This window comes from Salvelinus fontinalis, chromosome 24 (assembly GCF_029448725.1).
Source record: "Salvelinus fontinalis isolate EN_2023a chromosome 24, ASM2944872v1, whole genome shotgun sequence".
Lineage (NCBI taxonomy): Eukaryota > Metazoa > Chordata > Actinopteri > Salmoniformes > Salmonidae > Salvelinus > Salvelinus fontinalis.
The window spans coordinates 942,751-964,262 of record NC_074688.1 but is presented as its reverse complement, the minus strand read 5'-3'; the positions used below and the strand labels follow the sequence as shown (position 1 = coordinate 964,262).

The following is a 21,512-nucleotide window of genomic DNA, read 5'->3' as shown; positions in this document are numbered from 1 at the left end:
GCACTTTGTAGGATATAGGGTCCCATTTGGGATATAATCTGATCCTGGGGACCCACAGAGGATTAGATTTGTGTTCTTCATTTTACCCACCACTGATAGGCAACACTTGATTCAACTAATCAAATGCTTAATGTTTTGATGAGAAGTTGAATCATGTGTTAGTTTTGGGCTATAACAAAAAGTTAAAGGGGAACGGAAACACTTTAGGAAGTAAATCCAGGCCAATAGATGTATTCAATCCACTAATACCAAACATGTGCATTTAACATAAAAACATATCTATATTCAGGTTTATTTGAACTGTGGTTAGCACCATTTTAAATTGCCATAGTAACGACTGACGCCAGTGCGTCACTATCAAGAATCATCAAATTGTCTGTGGTATTGAGTTTTGGAGTGTAGAGTGAATCGAAGCGAGTGAGATTAAAAGTAGTAATTCAAACATCAACTGTATAGCGCCAGGCTGTATGAACTGGCTCCCCAAAAAATCCTCGGCAAACTACCATCAGCTGCCCAAGGACCCACAACTTTTGAAGAAGTGGCCTGAAAAGGAAGGACGTGCCAGATCGAGCTACCAAGATCTGTAGAGAGCACTTCGTGGAGGCAGACTTCGTGATGAAGGGCACTTTCGAGGGCTATGGTGTAGCTGTTACTGACCGACTATCATCAACATCGCAAAGCAAAAGCGACTGGGCGAAGGAGGCGACGCGAGTCAATGCAATGGAGCCTAAGGTAACGTTAACCGGCCATGACTTTTGTTGACTACCTTCCGGAGACACCTGAAACCCCACCTCTTTAAGGAATACCTAGGATAGGATAAAGTAATTCTTCTAACCTCCCCCCCCTTAAAATAATTAGATGCACTATTGTAAAGTGGTTGTTCCACTGGATATCATAAGGTGAATGCACCAATTTGTAAGTCGCTCTGGATAAGAGCGTCTGCTAAATGACCTAAATGTAATGTAAATGACTAGGCGTTAGACACTGGACAACTTTGTTGCAACTCTAGTAGAAGGTAACTATCTCATTGCGTTTTGTGTAACACTCCCCAGCAAATAACGTTAGCAAGCAACAGCTGCAACTAAAATTGCAACACAGTTTCTCCGTGTACCCCTGAGATTAGGTAATTACTGTAGCTAACTTCCACCTCAGATAGTCAAATACTGCAATACATTTTGTTGACACAGATTTGTTTTTGTAATGTTTTGTTAGCTCCACCTCATTTAGCTAGACTGAAGTTGACATAGCTAATGTTTGCTGAGAAATAAATGTCCCTGTATTTGCTGTGTGTGTGTGAGTGTTGACAAAGCATACAAGACAGGTAGCTTGTCAATGCCAACTGCTATATTTGGGTTCAGTTTTCTTAACGAAACGTTTGTTTGTTTTCAGGATGACGTCTTAATCCCATGAAAGGTTTTCATCCTGGAGGAGACTGTGCAGGAGGCATAGGTACATGCAAATCCATGTTATTTCTAAGGCTGTTGTTTATTTCAAGACAAAATCTGTCATCCCTGAGGCCATTGTGGATATAAAATGGGCAATACTGTATATGCAGTAATTCTTGAATATAACTGTAGCTTAATAGATGCCTTAATTGTTTTCTACCAACAGGAAAGAACGGTTAGTACAGCATGCCAAACTGACCCCTGGGTGCCAGAGTGTTCCTGTGCTACGGTGGAGAAGAGGTCCACCGGGCCCATCACTAAAGAGCTCTGGGCCCAGCTAGATTGTGTTCACGACCATCAGTGTACAACCGAGTCCTGCCCCTGTTTGCCACAGATGGAGAGTGAGATCAGTGAAGACCATACCTCGCTGTATGAACCTGAGAGTTCAGAGCCACAATCATCACAGTGCGAGCCAAGATATTCTATCGATCACTTTGGGGGAGTGGGCTGGTGTTCCGAAAATGGAGAAGGAGCAGGCCATTCAACCCGCGAATTCAAAGATCCACCCATCCATCGGAGTGGAATTGTTTTTCCACAGATTTTTTTTTTACCCATTCAACGGATATGCTACCTTGTCCTGGTCCTGCTGTTTTGACTCTCTCTCAACATATGAATGTTCAGCTATGAAAAGTCAACAGACATTTGCTCCTGAGGTGTTGAACTGTTGCACCCTCTATAACTACTGTGGTTATTATTTTGTTGTAAAAAGGGCTTTTGTAAAACACATTTGATTGTTTGCTGTGCTGGATGCTGTGTATTCACTAACTGTCTGAGTGATGGGACATTTATATAGTATATGTAACATATTTTGGTGTGTATTTAATCTGCATCTTAACTTCTTAATGTGGCAATCAGCAGTATAAACAATAAGTGTCTTCCTGCTCCTCTTTCAGTAAAAAGCTGAGGAATGGGGCTGAAGAAATGTAACCACTCTCAAATTCATAGAGCTATAGATGTAAGGACTGACCATCCATTATATCAAAATTGTAATCCTGTTTCTATGATGTTTCCACACTGATGCACCCAGTTCGCATTGGATAAAGGCGTCTGCTAAATGACTGTTCCCCGGTAGGCCGTCATTGTAAATAAGAATTTGTTCTTAACTGACTTGCCTAGTTAAATAAAATATATATTATTAAAGTCTACTTTGACTCTGCCAACTAGCTGCCCAGAGTAGTTACCATTCATTTCCAATAGATGGCAGCCAAAGCTAGTTGAAGTCACTACTCCAGGGACATGGGATTAGTGCGCGATGAAAGTAGTTTTATCTTCAAAGCAAGTTGATTTGGTTACGCTCGAACCTGTTGTTATAGTGGACAAGCTAACTAATACTATTTTTTACATAAGGCGCAGGCATTAGGCCTATGTCTTGAATAAAAAAATGACAGCAGGCTAGACTTACTAAATTAACTGGTTTTATTCAAACTCAAACCATATGTAAATGCCTTTGCTTCTGGGTATGCTGCCTTATGGAAGAAACAACACACGAAGGGATGAGACGCGGTACACCTCGTCCAATTCTAATTCTCACTTGTGCCCATAGGGTGAACTGGCGATAAACTGCCAGCCTGTATGCTCTGCAAAGAAAATCATAAAAGTTAGTCTTGATACCGAAACTAAATCACAATGTATTTATAATGAGCACGCCCCATTATTGGTTAGAATGAGATTTCATGAATCATGATGCTGTCTGCGATTCGAACTCCGGTCGAAAAGGTAAATGTGTTACCGTCGCGCCAAACAGCGCTGGTGATAAACATCGTTATAGGATACTGATTATATTTATTTCTATATATGAGCACCTAACTACTACTGATACTAACCTTACATTTTGCTTGATTATAAAATGTTTAAGCAATTATTTAACTGGCATATCGCCTGCTGACTGGTCGGGTAACCTCTTCTACCAGGAAGTCTTTCATAAGGATTGGTGACACGCCCAATAAATTCATCGCTATCCAGACAGACTGACAGGAACCTCTGACTGGTTGCAATACAGCCACCATCCACTGTGATTTTGTGCTGTATCGCCACCATCTCTCCACAACACACACTCATACCCTCTAGCCATTATCTGGCAGCATCCGCACTCACACCTCTAGCTGAGGTGTTTCAGGCGGCATGTTGGTGTTGTTACTGCTACGAGAACGAACTCTGATCTGGGGCAACGATCGGTTCAAACAGGAACGGCTTCAGTAGGTTTATTGGCTCCCTAACTAACATTATTTCATTCTCTGTAATAAAATAATTCTCAGATTCGGAGTTACTCTGTAAATTCAGCCATTTTTTTTTTCTCCCCTAAATCCTAGAGTTACCATTCCCCTTTAAGAAACCCAGCGCAGACATTAGCATAGATATACATTTATTAGAAAGGCAATGACGATACAGCGAAACTTCCAACTAACCTACCAAAGGTCAAATCGGAGCTATTACCTAATTACTTATACCTGTCGAACGTATCCTTTCCCTTCCATACAAATGTGTCTAGGCTATGAGGGCAGGGTCCAGGGGTCAATTTTGGGGTGCCCCAGGTATCTCTGCTTTCCCAAAGTGTGGGTCTTGTTAACGTACCTTCAGGGATTTGGAAGGAAATTACTGATACAGTATATGGAAACTCCCTCTAGCCCATGGTTACACCAATCCAATGCGTTTAAATTTGTGGGGAGTAGTGAACAAGTGCACACTTCAGGAGGAAGGAGAGATTATTGGGATGCACCCTGGGATTGGATGAGAGGGAGAGAAGAGTGACCCCTGACCTCTGATCTTGCCCTCACCTCAAAGTGTTCTCTGTTCTGAACACTCTTCAGGGCTGCCATCCAGTCCTCCATCTCTTTCCTGTTGTCCGCACACAGAATCAGCCGACGACACGGAGTGATGATCTACACACACAGAGAGGACAAATATCACTTGAGAAAGAAAGAGAGCGAGACAGAGACGAAGAGAAAGAGCAAGACACACAGTGCTCAGAGAAATGAAACCAGGGGTTGTGCAATGTGATGTGTTCAGGATTGCATACGGGAGGAAGCACATCGAGTCCCATGCTTAAGCACTCCTACTGAATGGATGTGTGCCCCCCGTGTATTGTGTATCAGCCTTTTCAGATGTACGACTGCTTTTTTAGTACTTGTGTGTGAGTGAGTGCGCAAGTGTGCTTGTGTGCATGTATTGATAGATTGATTGGGTCAGAAGTTGAAAGAATGTGGGTAAGTAACGCTATATTTCTACAGAACGGACGTCAGCTTCCAATCCATTTCCTCCACAGTTGCTTCACAAAGGGGCTCCTATTCCCAGACGGATAAAAATAGTTGCACGCCTTTCCTCTCTGCCAGAGAGCAGCACCGCAAACACGTACGCACTTAAGATGGTCCATCTACATACGGACACACACATATAGAACACTACTTTTGATCAGGGCCCATAGGGCTCTGGTCAAAAGTAGCACACTATGTAGGGAATCGGGTGCCATTTGGGACACAAGCCACTGTGTATGCCAAGAAGTGAGCGGACAACGCATGGCTTACTCACTAGAACAGGGGTTTCAAACTCAACCCATTAAAGGGCCTTTGTGTCTGCTTTTTGGGGGTTTTCTTTCAATTAAGACCTAGACAACCAGGTGAGGTGAGTTCCTTATTAACTAATGACCTCAATTCATCAATCAAGTACAAAGGAGGAGCTAAAACCTGCAGACACTTGGCCCTCCATGGAATGAGTTTGACACGTGCACTAGACACTTCTAGGATTTAGGCAGGGCTCGCCAACTCTGTTCCTGGCGAGCTACCATCCTGTAGGTTTTCACTTCAACCCGAATCTAGAACACCTGATTCTAGTAATTAACTGGTTGATAAACTGAACCAGGTTAGTTACAACTGGGGTTGGAGAAAAAACCTATGGCACAGTAGCTCTCTTGGAACAGTTGGAAACCCTTACCATAGAGAGATGGAGAAAAGTTACAGCAACGATCAATTGTAAGCGAGCCACAGCAGTGCTCTACAGTGCGACCATTTTCCTTGCATATGCGCCTAAATATGTTACTGTGTGACCTGGAATTCTTATTTAGGAGCAGAGCACTACACAGAGGTGAAGACAGATCGATATCGAGTACCCATGCACACACACGCACAACCATGAACTTGACTCAACTTCATGCATCTCATATGACTGAAGTGTTTGTTTTCACTTACATAACAGACAAGGACTCGAGGAAGAAAGACACACACACACATCCTGTTTTCACTGCTACTCAACCAGCCCAGAGACTCATTAAAGTTGGCAACAATGTTATCACCGCCATTTTATCTCTGCAGCCTTAGCTAAAGCAGATATAATTAGATGATCATTTTGGGAATGTCCATTGTTCAAGGATCCGGCCCTGGCTAGGTCAGAGGGCTGTCCTAGGGTGTATTCTCCCTAGACAGCTAATGGGTCGAAACATGGATACCTGAATTTGTCCAATAAGAAATACTTGCTTTCCTTGAAAAACATTTTCTGCACTAATAAATGCACCCGTCCTGCCCTTTCTAGACTATAGACCGGGTACTTCACATGGGGGAGTGCATAACACAGTGGGAACTCACAGTCACTCACACACACACACATCAGCACATTCTACAGCCAACCATAAACAATGTCATGACACACACATAAGGACGGAGGGAAAGTGACCAACTGGGGAAACATCTCTGTTGTGCTTCCCCCACCCACTCTCATTTTTGACATTCTTCTGCCTTACTTCCAGTGTGAAGTCCAGTCAAATTTGTCTCCGGCGGTTCTCCTTCTCTCTCCCTTCTCCAGACTGTGCTCTGCTATATTTGGTCTGGGGTTTTACTTTCCTGAAGAGTCCTCCTGACGAAGACTTTGACAGCAAAGAGTGCTCCGTGGCTGGCTGAGAGTTCTCCTATCTTATCTAAAAACGGTCCCGTGGTAGCCTCTCTCTCCGGAGTCCCGACAGCTGTACCTTACTGTTACTGATTGGCTTTTCTTCCTTTTCCCCCTAGTCTGAGTGTTCTAGCCAGCAGAGAATTCCCCCAGTCGTTTCTTTCTGTGGATCCCTATGGTGGGAAGTTTTTCCAGAAGGGTTTTCCTTCTCTCCCAGCTCAGCTGTTAGCCCTTTTAGCCTAGCCAGCTTAGCGGTGCCCTGAATGGGAGAGTGCCGGGAATCGTGGTGCAGGCCCCTCCCCCATCCGCCTGCCTCTGTTCTCTGACTCACATATATAAACTTCCTGTCGTCAAGGCGATACCACACAGGGGGCTGGAGTGGAGGGAGGGGAGTGAGTGGGGGTGTTGAAGGCCACAAAGCAGCCCCTCTTTACAGTACAGAGAGAGAGGAGGGGAAAGGTAAGTACTTAATTTAGCTATCTGGAACTGAAAGACCACCTTCACCTGAGCTCAGACCTGGGTTCAAATACTATTTGAAATCTTCCAAATACTTTGAGTGTTTGCTTTAGCCTTCCTGGAGTTTCTTCTTGGAGTGCCAGATAGTTTGCGACTATTTCATTGGTTCCATTGCAGCAGTCAAGTTCAATCAAGCCAAACTAAAGTATTTGAAATGATTTCAAATTGTATTTGAACCCAGGTATGCCTGGACTTGGGCTATCATCAACAAGAGACCAAGGAGAGCTCCACTCCAGCCAGCATGAGAAACTGATCAAAATAGAGCAGGAGGAAGTACCCTCTCTCTTTTAACCTCAACACAGAAAATGCAGCTTTGTGGACACATTCACATACTGTCAACATTCTCTATCGCACGCGCACACCCAGACACACTGTAAGCACACAAACTAAAACACAAGCCGCCACTCGCGGAAACTCACTGACTAACACAGCTCCACCCAGTTATTAAATGTAAATGAGTCCAAAGGGTCTTTCCATGTCATTTCAGCAAGCCATGAGACCCACCATCTAAGATTGTTCTGAAATCCTTTCTGTAGTTAGGATAAGCATTCCTGCAACATTATTTTGTTGAAATATAATTTGATCTCTGATAAATTAAGCTAATTGATCGCACCCAAATTGGACATTTTAATTTATAGGATTCATATAATATTCAATAATTATGGTACCTCCCCCTAATTATATCTCAACAAAAGAATTTTGCAGTAATGCTAACCTTATGTTTCTAACAGAAACGATTTCAGAACATTCAGATGGTAGGTGTCATAATCCTCTTTCTTGTGATTTTTGAGGTGGAACGGCCCCAAAGGCAACCTATAAATACACTTCAAAGCCCGACTCTAATCTTATTTTGTGCTGTGGTTTTTCACAGAGAAAAAAAACCCTATCGCAGAATGATGAGTGTATGTGATGAAATGTTATTCGTGTCATCAAGAAATGTTACAATTATCAACAGTCAGGAGTAGGTTTGGTGATTTTAGTGGTGTTTATCCTGCAGTTTGGTCGTCTGACCACTGCATGATGAACCTTCGGTTAGAATGGCTACGGCCGACACAGGGCTAATATAGGGGTGGACAGTAGCAAAGAAACTTAAGAGATGTACAGAGAGAAAGACAGACAGGAAGAAAGTAAGAAAGAAAAAGAGGGGACTCACAGTGAATGTCACAGACTGATATTTTGATGGACAGTAGCCACGAGACAAAAAGATATAGCAAGAAGTAGGCTAAAGAAAGAAAAAGATAGAATGAAGGGACTCACTGTGAAACTGTTGTTGATGTTCTTAGTGCTAGATTCAGCCACTCTCGCCTCTGTCAGGTCTACCTCATCAAAGATAAAACGTTTTTTTTTTTTTTTTTTTTTTACAGTTTTCAGAGTGAAGACAAAACTGTCTGTAGAGAAGTACTACTGACCTCTTTTTCTTAAGTGTCGAAAGTAATGTGGCCTGTGTGGTCCAGGGGTTAGTGTCGCTGACCCTAGCACACATGTACAGCCTAGGCTTATAGAGTTGGCATGAGTTTCAATCTGACCCACTGTCCTTCTGATTTGCAATCCCTCCTACCTGTCATGTCTCCTCTTCACTGTCCTGTCTCAATAAATACAAACAATATATATATTATTTGTATTTATTAAGACCGGAAAATCATTCCAGGTGAAGCTGGTTGAGAGAATACCAAGAGAATGCCAAGAGTGTACAAAAGTTGTCATTTAGGCAAAGGGTGGCTTCTTTGAAAAATCTCAAATATAAAATATATTTTGCTAAACACTTTTTTGGTTATTTTGATTTGCTAAACACTTTTTTGGTTACTACATGATTCTATATGTGTTATTTCATAGTTCATGTCTTCACTATTATTTTACAATGTAGAAAATAGTACAAATAAAGAAAAACCCTTGAATGAGCAGGTGTGTACAAACTTTTTACTGGTACTGTATGTGTATTAAAGTAGTAAAAAGTTTAGTATTTGGTCCCATATTCCTAGCACACAACGATTACATCAAGCTTGTGACTCTAAAAACTTGTTGGATGTATTTGCTGTTTGTTTTGATTGTGTTTCAGATTAATTTGTTCCCAATAGAAATTAATGGTAAATAATGTATTAGGTCATTTTGGAGTCACTTTAATTGTAAATAAGAATATAATATGTTTCTAAACAGATCTCTGACACATGCGAGAAGTACCTGATTTGTAACAGAGAATGCCACTTTTAGGGCTCCCGTGTGGCGCAGTGGTCTGATTCCCTGGTTCGATTCCAGGCTGTATCACATCCGGCCGTGATTGGGAGTCCCATAGGGCGGCGCACAATCGCCCCAGTGTCATCTGGGTTTGGTCGTCATTGTAAATAATAATTTGTTCTTAACTGACTTGCCTTGTTAAATAAAGGCTAAATTAAACAAAAATAAAAAAAAAATACAATAGCGACTCCAAAATGACAATACATTTTGATACTCAAGACCGAATCCAGGTGGTGGGTCACAAATGTGCAGTTTTGTCACACAACACAATGCCACGGAGTTTTGAGGGAGCGTGGAATTGGTATGCTGACTGCAGGAATGCCCACCAGAACTGTTGGCAGAGAACCACAGAGCACGTGTACGGCGTTGTGCGGGCGAGCAGTTTGCTGATGTCAATGTTGTGAACAGAGTGACTCATGGTAGCGGTGGGGTTATGGTATGGTCAGGCATAAACTACGGACAATGTACACAACTGCATTTTATCGATTGCAATTTGAATGCACAGAAATACCGTGACGAGATCCTGAGGGCCCACTGTGAGGCCCATTTTTTTAAATTATGGTATAGTATCCGTGACCAACAGATACATATCTGTATTCCCAATCATGAAATCCATAGATTAGGGCCTAATTAATTTAATTTCAATTGACTGATTTCCTCATATGAACTGTAACTAAGTAAAATCTTTGAAATTGTTGCATATTGTGTTTATATTTTTGTAACATAAGTGTTACGAGAATTATTTTCTCAATGTTTATAAACCCAATTCAATTAACTACTCAGTCTGAAACCCAGGATTTGTAAGAAACTAGAAACTGAATCAGACGGAGGCCCAGCTACGATAGTCAGAAAGTTTATTTACGAGAGCGCTGGTTAGTTGTACAAAACCATTCATTTTATACTGGCTTCTTGAGCACATACTTTCACACACAAACATTTGGTATCCTACGCACACACTGTCCTGCTACTCAGCCGACAAAGATTAGGGGAGTCCGTGAGAATCACTCCCCGTCCTCCCTCAAGATAGGAAGACTATGGGAAGTACTCTTAGTGGGCCCCAGCCAAGGTCGGCACCGAATCTTGCTCAGACAGTCTGTGTTTAAGACACTTTAGAGACAGATTGTTATATTGTTTGACCCTAATTCTGACTAAAACTACACACATCATGACTAAAACTACACACATAATTTATTATAATTTTACTGACTAACACTACACACGTAATTGATTATAATTTTATGATTCTAATCAATTTCATACAACTAGATGGCTTCAGTGTGGAATGTTCTTGTCATTCATTTAAACCTATAAATTCCATCAACAAATCATAGACAACAACCCTAAGGTCAATAAAACAGGGGGTGGGGAGCCATACTCTTTGAAATGTTCATCCCCCCCAGTTCAAAGAGGTCCCTAGACATCAATCAGCATGACAACTTCAAAGGCATTATATATATATTGTCGCACTCACTCTAAGGTGTGAGAACAGGAACAGGATGCCCATATATGGGCATAACCACGTAATCACTTCCCGCCAGGATGTCCTGGCCGGATGCCATCATCCGGACATAGGGTCATAAATCAAACGTTTGACGTGTGCCGTCTACTTTATTCTCTCTGGCATGACAGCCCGCTTGGTGTTTACCAAAAGGCAACTAAAGGACTCTCCGACCATAAGAAATAAGATTCTCTGGTCTGATGAAACCAAGATGGAACTCTTTGGCCTGAATGCCAAGCGTCACGTCTGGAGATAACTTGGCACCATCTCTACGGTGAAGCACGGTGGTGGCAGCATCATGCTGTGGGGAGTTTTTTTTAGCGTCAGGGACTGGGAGACTAGTCAGGATCGAAGCAAAGTACAGAGAGATCCTTAATGAAAACCTGCTCCAGAGAGCTCAGGACCAGACTGGGGCGAAGGTTCATCTTTCAACAGGACAACGACCCTAAGCACACAGCCAAGACAACACAGGAGTGGCCTCGGGACATATCTCTGAATGTCCTTGAGTGGCCCAGCCAGAGCTCCGACTTGAACCTGATCAAAAGTCTCTAGAGAGACCTGAAAATAGCTGGGCAGCAACGCTCCCAATCCAACCTGACAGAGCTTGAGAGGATCAGCAGAGAAGAATGGCAGAAACTCCCCAAATACAGTTATGCCAATCTTGTAGCATTATACCCAAGACAACTTGAGGCTGTAATTGTTGTCAAAGGTGCTTCAACAAAGTACTAACTAAAGGGTCTGAATACTTATGTAAATGTGATATTTCCATGTTTTTTTTATTTTTACATTGCCCCCCAATTTTTTTTACTTCTCATTATGGGGTATTGTGTATAGATTGAGGAGGGGAAAACAATATTTAATCCATTTTAGAATAGGGGTGTAACGTAACAAAATGTGGAAAAAGTCAAGGGGTCAGAATACTTTCCAAACCCACTGTAGCTTGATGTACACCAAAGATGGCCTGGGATGTGGACATAGGTTTACTTTTGAGGTCTGAAAACATCTGACAAACTTTCATTTTGCAGTGAAATGTTCCTTTAAATGTTCTGTTTTTGTCCATCTGCTCACCATTTTAATCATTGCAGGGTTTTTTTCCATTTCACAAAAGGAATGCCTTTGCCTTTCTATAGTTGCTAGTTTTGCTCAATGATGTACTGTATATATATACAGTATATACCAGCAATGCTTATCATGTTTATTATGTTTAATATTTCACAACCCGAGATTCAAGATACAATTTATTGAATGACTCGTCATCTATCACACTCACTTTCACCACCATCGCCGGCTCTTAAAGATGGGAAAATATACACAATGCACACACTGACCAAAAGCAAAGCAAATTAAAAGTTTGAAATTGTATCTGATTGAAGTGTGCCGAGACTCCTTTTTCACGTTACAAAACACACAATTGTTAAAGATCTCAAAGATCAAGAATGAGAAGATACAATTCTCCCTCAGGGAGGTCTACTTCCTACAATGGATATACTATAGGTCATTGGATGACCCATGGTGCTATACTATGTAGCCTAGATAAACCACAAAACCTCAGAAGTTACATCTAACACATTGGAATAACCCACTGGGCAAAGATGTCAAAGGTGTTCAATGTCTCATTTTGATTTACATTTGATTGAGTTCTCAACAAACGTGAATTCAAAGTGAAGTATATAAGTCTTTACACTTAGGTGTAAAGTTGAGTCAGTTCAACATCTCCAGAAGGAGAAATATATATTTTTTGTTGAAATGACATGCTCTGAAATTATGTTATTTCAACCAGTTTGTGGCCAGTAGGAATTGAGAGGGGGAAAACAATGTGTGTCCATATACAGTATGTGAACCATAGCATAACCAATTACATAAAGCTGAGCCAAATGAGTGCACCTGGGTAGTCCTAGTTCCCAGGCCCCAGTAATCAAACAATACCTAGTGATCCCAGCAGGATCCGATGACACGTCTATGGTCACAGACCTCAATCACTTGTTCTGTATCACCCATACATGGGGGGATTTCTCTTCCAGTCTCTTTATTATTAGTTATTAACTGTTATTCGGGCAGGGAAGGTGTCAACTATTAAGGTCAACTTACGCATGAAAGGGAAAAAGGCAGAAGCCCTCCTTTTCAGAGGCAACACAAAGGCCTGCTATTGGGCCACCCACCCAGTTTCCCTCCTGAGTATGACACAGTGGTGGGATGGGCTTGGCTTTCACAGGTGTATAACAAGGGCTGCTCACTGAGGGAGACTTTTCCCTTCAAGGAGAATCATCCAACTTGAGGAAGATGGCTCAAATCTCCACCGCATCGGTGAGTGAAGCGGGTGTGCAGAGTAGTGGCCTGATGGCACACACTTAATGTGTTGTGAAATCTGTTGTAAAATCTATTGTAATGTTTTGAAAATGTCATAACTGCCTTAATTTTCCTGGACCCCAGGAAGAGTAATGGGGATCCATAATATATACAAATACAGTAGCTTATGAGTGCTGGCTGAATGTGACAGCAGGTTTTTCAGTGGGGTCATGCAGACATGTCTGAATGTTAAACAGCATTGGTGATTTCAAATTGGGATTTTGCTGAGATTTGAGTGTAATAGATCATACAGTGCCTTGCAAAAGTATTCATCCCCTTGGTGTTTTTCCTAATTTGTTGAATTACAACCTGTAATTTCAATGGATTTTATTTGGATTTCATATAATGGACATACACAAAATAGTCCAAATTGGTGAAGTGAAATGAAAAACGTTTAAAAATTCAACAAAATTTTAAACGTTAAAGTGGTGCGTGCATATGTATTCACCCACATTGCTTTGAAGCCCCTAAATAAGATATGGTGCAACCAATTACCTTCAGAAGTCACATAATTAGTTAAATAATGTCCACCTGTGTGCAATCTAAGTGTCACATGATTTGTCACATGATTTCAGTATACATACACCTGTTCTGAAAGGCCCCAGAGTCTGCAACACCACTAAGCAAGGGGCACCATGATCACGAAGGATCTCTTCAAACAGGTCAGGGACAAAGTTGTGCAGAAGTACAGATCAGGGTTGGGTTATAAAAAAATATCAGAAACTTTGAACATCCCACAGAGCACCATTAAATCCATTATAAAAAATGGAAAGAATATGGCACCACAACAAACCTGCCAAGAGAGGGCCGCCCACCAAAACTCACGGACCAGGCAAGGAGGGCATTAATCAGAGAAGCAACAAAGAGACCAAAGATAACCCTGAAGGAGCTGCAAAGCTCCACAGCGGAGATTGGAGTATCTGTCCATCTTTAAGCCGTACACTCCACAGAGCTGGGCTTTACGGAAGAGTGCCCAGAAAAAAGACTGGGACAGAGGTTCACCTTCCAGCAGGACAATGACCCTAAGCATACTGCTAAAGCAACATCCGAGGGGTTTAAGGGGAAACATTTAAATGTCTTGGAATGGCCTTGTCAAAGCCCAAACCTCAATCCAATTGAGAATCTATGGTATGACTTAAAGATTGCTGTACACCAGCAGAACCCATCCAACTTGAATTAGCTGGAGCAGTTTTGCCTTGAAGAATGGGGAAAATCCCAGTGGCTAGATGTGCCAAGCTTATAGAAACAACCCCCAAGAGACTTGCAGCTGTAATTGCTGCAAAAGGTGGCTCTACAAAGTATTGCCTTTGGGGGGTGAATAGTTATGCATGATCAAGTTCAGTTTTTTTGTTATTTCTTGTTTGTTTCAGCATCTTCAAAGTGGTAGGAATGTTGTGTAAATCAAATGATACAAACCCCCCCAAAAAATACATTTTAATTACAGGTTGTAAGGCAACAAAATAGGAAAAATGCGAAGGGGGATGAATACTTTCGCAAGCCACTATGTGAAACCATGCTACAGTTGAGAATACAGGCAAGATTCGCGGGAGGAAATAAAAATGACAGTTTATTAAAGCTAGTGCAGTGAGCACCAAATCTCAAATAGTGTTCGCTAGTAGTAGTATTAGCTTACAAAGTGTATTGTGGTAAACCGTTGGGTTGAGCACACAGGGATGGATACAGAGACAGGCAGGTTCTAGTCAGAAAACACGACTTTACTAGGCAACTAAAAATAAATGTAACAACAAAATATCTTAGGGTTGGCTTGGTCCTTCTCATATTCGGCTCGATGCCTCCGGGAGCTTCGGATCCCTCTGTCGGCTCACTCCTTGCCTCTCTCTTTTTCTCCCACAGTGTGCCATGGTGCTCCATTTATGTGGCCTGCACGACTGGTTGGCACTCTCCCCTAATTATCCCTAATTGGTGCCATCAGCATTGGGGTGCCCAGCTCGAGTACTCCCAGCAGAGGGAGCCAACGTCGCGGCACGTACCTCCCCTCTATCACCAACCCCCGGGGTAGACCTTCCGGGATACCACCCTCTTTGCCCTGACCGGTTCCATTCCCCAATGGCTGCAAAAAAAAATTAATGGTTCATGTTTCCCTGCCCGAGTCAATAGCCCAGGTACTCCACCTTGGCGTAGCCCAGCTTGCACTTGTGGGGGTTCGCGGTCAGCCCCGCATCGCTTAGCGCATCCACCACCACCTGTAGCCTATAGAGATGCGACTCCCAACTGTCACTGTGCACGATTATGTAATCCAAATAAGCAGCAGTGTACTCACGGTGCGGGAACAGGACGTGGTCCATGAGTCGCTGAAATGACGCTGGGGCCCAGTGGTGCCCGAAAGGAAGAACCCGGTAGTGGTATATTTTATTTAAAACCAATTATGTTAACTAGGCAAGTCAGTGAAGAACAAATTCTTATTTACAATGACGGCCTACCCCAGCCAAACCCTCCCCTAACCCGGACGATGCTGAGCCAATTGTGCACCGCCCTATGGGACTCCCGATCACGGCCGGTTGTGACACAGCCTGAATTCGAACCAGGATCTGTAGTGATATCTCTAGCACTGAGTGCCTTATACCGCTGCGCCACTCGGGAGCTTATAGTCCCTCCGGGGTGGTGAAGGCTGTCTTCTCCCGGGATGCCACTGCCAGCGGCGCCTGCCAGTACCCCTTCGTCAGGTTTAGGGTGCTGACGTATCTCGCCTTCCCAAAGCGGTCGATCAGTTCATCCACCCAGGGCATGGGGTAGGCGTCTAATTTAATGACCTCGTTCAGGCCCCGGAAGTCATTGCAGAAGCTGACGGTTCCGTCCGGTTTCCGTACCAGCACTATAGGGCTAGATCACTCACTGTGGGACTCCTCCAGTACCCCCATCTCTAGCATTTTCGTCACTTCCCGATTGTACTGCCGCCCTCCCGGCTTCTGGTATCCAGAATGGCAGTCTACACAATTTTTCTCCTGGCCGTGTGTGGATATGATGTTCCATGAGAACTGTGCGCCCCGGCGCCTCGGAGAAGACAGCAGTTTTCCTGAGCTTATTCCTGATGTGGAAACTGCCTGGAAATTCTTTCGTGATGGTTTTTTCCAAATAGTAAACAAACATCCCCCATTCCGCAGGTTCAGGGTTAAAGGGCGGGATGATCCATGGTTTTCTTCTGAGCTGTCTTGTATTATTCATGAACGTAATTTAGCCTGGGCTAAAGCAAGGAAATCATGTTCGGATACTGATTTGTTTCATAACTCCCTAAAAATAAGCCAGTGTTCTTTTCTTCTCAGGAAGGCCAAGTCTGAATATTTTATGTCTGATAGCCTGAATGACCCTAGAAGGCTATTTTGGAAGGCTATTAAGTCTATGTCGGGAAACAGTAATGTTAATGAATTACCGTCATGTGTTTTGAAGGACTTTGTTGCTGTATATGACAAAACTGAAATGCTGAATTGTTTCAATGAGCACTTTGCATCATCTGGTAGGCTGTTTGATTCAGTGTCCTCTGTCTCTGTACAACCCTGTGTGGATGAACCAGCGAGAGCTGGTCAAACGTTTAGCTTTTTGCCATTCTCAGTGCAGGAGGTACATAAAGCCCTGAAATCCTTAGATCGGAGAAAGCCTGCAGGTCCTGATCTTATTGATCCATGGTTATTAAATCTGGCAGCTGATTTCATAGCTGAACCACTTACGTATCTGTTCAATCCAACCCTGGAATGTGAAATTTGAAAAATGAAATTTCAAAGATCTGGAAATCAGCATTTGTTCTACCACTTTTTAAAAGGGGGAGATCCAACTCTTAAATAATTATAGGCCAATCTCAAAGCTGTCACCCCTGGTGAAAATACTCAAAACCCTTGTGCGTGAACAGCTAAAATAGTTTTTATATAGTCACTCTATTTTATCAATGTACCAATCGGGCTTCAGGAAGAAGCATAGCACAATTACAGCAGCCATGAAGGTTTTAAATGATATCACTGAAGCCCTTGACAAAAAACCACACTGTGTCTCACTTTTTATTGATCTCTCTAAGGCTTTTGACACATACAGTTGATGATGCTATACTGAGGCAGAGATTGTTGAGTGTAGGTCTTTCAGAGCATGCAGTTGCATGGTTTGCTAACTATCTGTCTGATAGTGCATTCAATTTGATGGGCTCATGTCTGTTAAATTGTCTGTCTGTAATGGTGTGCCCAGGGCTTTGTACTTGGTCCCCTCTGATTCATTATTTATATAAATAATTTAGACAAAAATGTGCAAAATGCACAACTTCACTTATATGCTAATGATACTGTTATTTATTGTTGTGCCTCGTCTCTCACAAAAGCTTTCCAGAACTTGCACACTGTTTTTTATACTGTTAAACATACCTTGTGTCAATTGAAGCTTATCCTCAATACTGACAAAACTAAACTAATGGTGTTTTCTAAAGCAATAAATGGATCTCTGAACCTTTCACCTATTACTACCTGTCAGGGCAATGAGATTGAGACTGTATCTTGGAATTTTAATTGATGACGGCCTCTGTTTTAAATCGCATATTTAACAATTTACAAAAAAAATTAAGCTGAAGTTGGGATTTTATTTGAGGAATAATGGCTGTTTTTCTTTTGAAGCCAGAATGAGGCTAGTATCAGCTACATTTATGCCTTTACTAGACTATGGGGATATTTTATATATGAATGTCACGCCCTGAACTTAGAGAGCTTTTTATGTCTCTATTTTGGGTTTGGTCAGGGTGTGATTTGGGTGGGCATTCTATTTTGTATGTTTTGCATTTCTTTGTTTTTGGCCGGGTGTGGTTCTCAATCAGGAACAGCTGTCTATCGTTGTCTCTGATTGGGAACCATACTTAGGTAGCCCTTTCCCTCCTTTCTGTGTGGGAAGTTGTCTTTGTTTGTGGCACTATAGCCTTAAGCTTCACGGTCGTTTTGTATTGTTTATTGTTTTTGTCGGCGTCATCCTAAATAAAAGGAATATGTACGCTCACCACGCTGCGCTTTGGTGTAGTTCTTTCAACGGCCGTGACAGAACTTCCCACCACCAAAGGACCAAGCAGCGTGGTGAAAGGGACTCCTGGACATGGGAGGAGATCCTGGATGGTAAGGGACCCTGGAGGCAGGCTGTGGAGTATCGCCGTCCAAGGGAGGAACTGGAGGCAGCGAAAGCAGAGCGGCGGCGATATGAGGAGGCAAGTCAGCGAAGCAGGCACGAGAGGCAGCCCCCAAAAGGGGGGGGTCACACGGGGAGATTGGCGGAGTCAGGTTATAGACCTGAGCCAACTCCCCATGCTTACCATGGGGAGCATGTGACTGGTCAGGCACCGTGTTATGGGGAGATGTGCACGGTGTCTCGAGTGAGCATTTACAGGCCGGTGTGCTCTGTGCCAGAGTCCCGCATGTGCCGGGTGGAAGTTGGCATCCAGCCAGAACGGGTTGTGCCAGCTCTGCGCTCGAGACCTCCAGTGCGCCTACACAGCCCAGTGTATCCGGTGCCAGCGCCAAGAACCAAGCCTCCAGTATGTCTCCCCAGCCTGGTGAGTCCTGTGGCAGCTCCATGTATCAGACTGCCAATACGTCTCCTCACTCCAGTGATGATCCATGGCAAGAAGCCTCCAGTGATGATCCATGGCAAGAAGCCTCCAGTGATGATCCATGGCAAGAAGCCTCCCACGACGGTCTCCAGTCCGGAGCCCCCAGCGACGGTCCCCAGTCCGGGGCCCGCAACGAGGGTGCCCAGTCCGGGGCCCACAACGAGGGTGCCCAGTCCGGGGCCCGCTACGATGGTCCCCAGTTCGGGGTCAACGACGGGGGTCCCCGCACCAGAGGCACCACCAAAGCGGGGCGAGCCAGAGGTGGAGCGGGGTCTACGTCCCGCACCAGAGCCGCCACCGCAGATAGATGCCCACCCAGACCCTCCCCTATAGGTTCAGGTTTTGCGGCTGGAGTCCGCACCTTTGGAGGGGGGGGGGGGTACTGTCGGAGGACGGGTTCTGCTGTGGCCGGGTCGACGTTGCGCACAGCGCCTCTCATGCATGCCATCTCTTCAGAAGGTTCATATGGTAAAGCTGGATGGGTTTTCTCCGCTCTGGTTGGCTGACCTATTAATTGACCTCACCCAACCACTCGACAATGTCATTTTTTGCTCTTTGTTATGGGGATCAGCACCAAGACCGTCTCACCCGGGTGGAACTCTCGTGGTTGGGCCCCACCGTTGTAAAAGTGCTCCTGGGTGCGTTGTGCCTGGGTCATGTGTTCCCTCACCACTGGCCAAATCGCCATCATCCTCTCCCTCATCACTTCCACGTGTTCCACCACACTGCGAAGGAGGGTTGTTTGGTCCTCCCAGACCTCCTTGGCTAGGTCCAGCAGTCCGCGGGGCCGACTCCCAAACAGGCGCTAAAAGGGGGAAAACCCACGCTTGGGCTACCTTGTGCACCGAGAACATCAGGTGGGGCAGCAGCTGTTCCCAGTTCCTCCAGTCTCTCTCAATGACCTTCTTCAGTATCTGCTTTAGGGTCTTATTGAAGCGTTCGACTAGCCCGTCCGTTTGAGGATGGTTCACGCTAGATTGCAGACATCTTTCATTACACGAGACATGAATGCGGTTCCCTGGTCCGTCAGGATTTCCCACAGGGTACCCACCCATCTCTCTGTTGTGTGTTTCTCCTTTTCTCTCTCAAGGCAATGACGACTCTCCTCGGACTGCTGCTCTGACAACTACCCATCCTTCCCCCCTCCAACCCCAGCAGGGGATGACGACTACCCTCCGACGGGACCTGGAATGGGCGGTGACTTCTTCTCCAACTCCACCATGGTGTTTGATCCCACCCAGAGGGGAGAGGAGCCTGATATGGCCTACTGTCAAATGCTGCTGGAGGCCCACTTGCCCCTGCCCGCCGACCAGGTGCCCTGGTACTGTATCTGCTCCCGCTGGAAGGGCACCATCGGCCGCAAGGGAGACCGTGGAAACGGGTCTGCCAGATATGTACTCAACACTAACACCTGTACCTGTATAGCACTGATGTATCACAACTACTGTAGATTTTCTGTAGCCTTCACAATATGCAGCACATTAGAGATTAAATGATAAGGACAGAGTAAAGATGGATGATTAATATTAATTCATTAAAGCATTAAATCCTTCTCTCTCCACTCTCAGGCAGCCCTGGAACCCCCAGCAGGAGAGGTCTCACAGGGTGGAGAGATCTTCCAGGATTTGTGGGCAGGCATGGAATCAAGGGTAAGAACCTCCATAACTATGACTTCACAATAGCACCCTGTAATGGAACAAGCACTACACTGTGACACTGTTAAAAGAAAAACGACCACATTCAAGAACTCTGTGATACAATAATGACTTACCTTGAAAACCATAGAATTTGGAAATAGAAAACGTAACTTAATAGAATCTCTATGTTGAAAAGCCTGAAACTGTAATAATGAACTGATTGATTATGAGTCACAATGGCCAGTGCTGATCTTGAACTGGAATAGGTGCCGGTACTCATTTTTGGAGGAGTGGGTCTTATGGAGGATCTGACCATCGGAGAAGCAGATGTGGTGCACTGATTAAGTGCTCCAGGCCTGTTTGTCAGACTGTCTTTGTTTTCGCTCTGGCTTCACCATCGATGCCCCCTCCCCTGAAGCTACACTGCCTTTCCAATCCAAACTGCCTCAACTCCCAGGCTGTCATCCGAAGCCAAATAGAGACATTCAAATTCCAGCTCTATTTAAATTTGTTTGTTTGTTTGGCTATTTATGCGCTTTGAGATTATTTTCTGTAATGAAAAGCGCTATACAAGTAAAATCTATTACTATTATATTTACGTGAAGTAAACTCTGCAATACTTTTAAGCTAATATTCTATAAGAGGTGCAAGAATTTAAGCAGTAGAACATTTGAGGTGCCAGTACTCTGCGCAGGTAGCCTAGCGGATAGAGCATTGGGCCAGTAACCGAAAGCCGCACGACAAAGTGTCAAATCTGTTGATGTGCCCTTGAGCAAGGAACTTAAACCAAATTTGCTCCAGGGACACCGTAGTATTATGGCTGACCCTGTAAAACAATACATTTCACGGCACCTATCCGGTGTATGTGACAATAAAAAAGAAATAATTCTTAGTTCCATGAGCTCCTTCCCAAGTCAAGCACTGACAATGGCCTAAATCAACAATTATGACACAACAATAACTATATGCTAAAGAAGCATGGTCCCATCTTTCCCTACTAAATTGATTTGACAGTTTTATTGAGATCAAAATTATTAATGTAGACAACAATAATGACAAAAGCATTCATTCAGACACATGTACCAATGTCTCATCTCTGTTGTTCTCGGTGTCCCACCCTCAGGTGGCAAAGAACTTTTGGGATTCACAGGATCAAAGGTGAGTTTAAATTGCAATTATAGCTGGATTATACTATGAAATGCTAATTGGATAGTCCATGCTCAAAACGAGTTCTAACATTATAAGAAGTTGCAGAACTTTTCAGCTACTGTATTGGACTCCTGTTGACATCTAATGGTTCATGTTTCAGGTGACAAGGGGGGACCATGGTCTTGATGGCCCAGGAGAGATGGGGCCTAAGGGTAACGAGTGTCAGTGTC

The 21,512-nt window shown here is 43.8% G+C and overlaps 1 protein-coding gene and 1 long non-coding RNA gene across 2 annotated transcripts in view; one reads left to right on the top strand and one right to left on the bottom strand.

Moving 5' to 3' along the window:
- Window positions 1-4,323, bottom strand: part of LOC129821719 (diacylglycerol kinase delta-like) — a 53,088-nt gene extending 48,765 nt beyond the window's left edge. Inside the window, exon 1 of the mRNA XM_055879309.1 lies at window positions 4,220-4,323. Coding sequence (XP_055735284.1) covers window positions 4,220-4,273 — 54 coding nt within the window. The 5' untranslated portion in view covers window positions 4,274-4,323. The remainder of the gene's footprint in view (window positions 1-4,219) is intronic.
- LOC129821722 (uncharacterized) lies at window positions 104-2,569 on the top strand. Its single transcript, XR_008754397.1, has 3 exons — window positions 104-732; window positions 1,390-1,449; window positions 1,612-2,569. It is a non-coding gene; the product is annotated as an uncharacterized LOC129821722 (long non-coding RNA).
- Window positions 4,324-21,512: the final 17,189 nt, after the last annotated feature.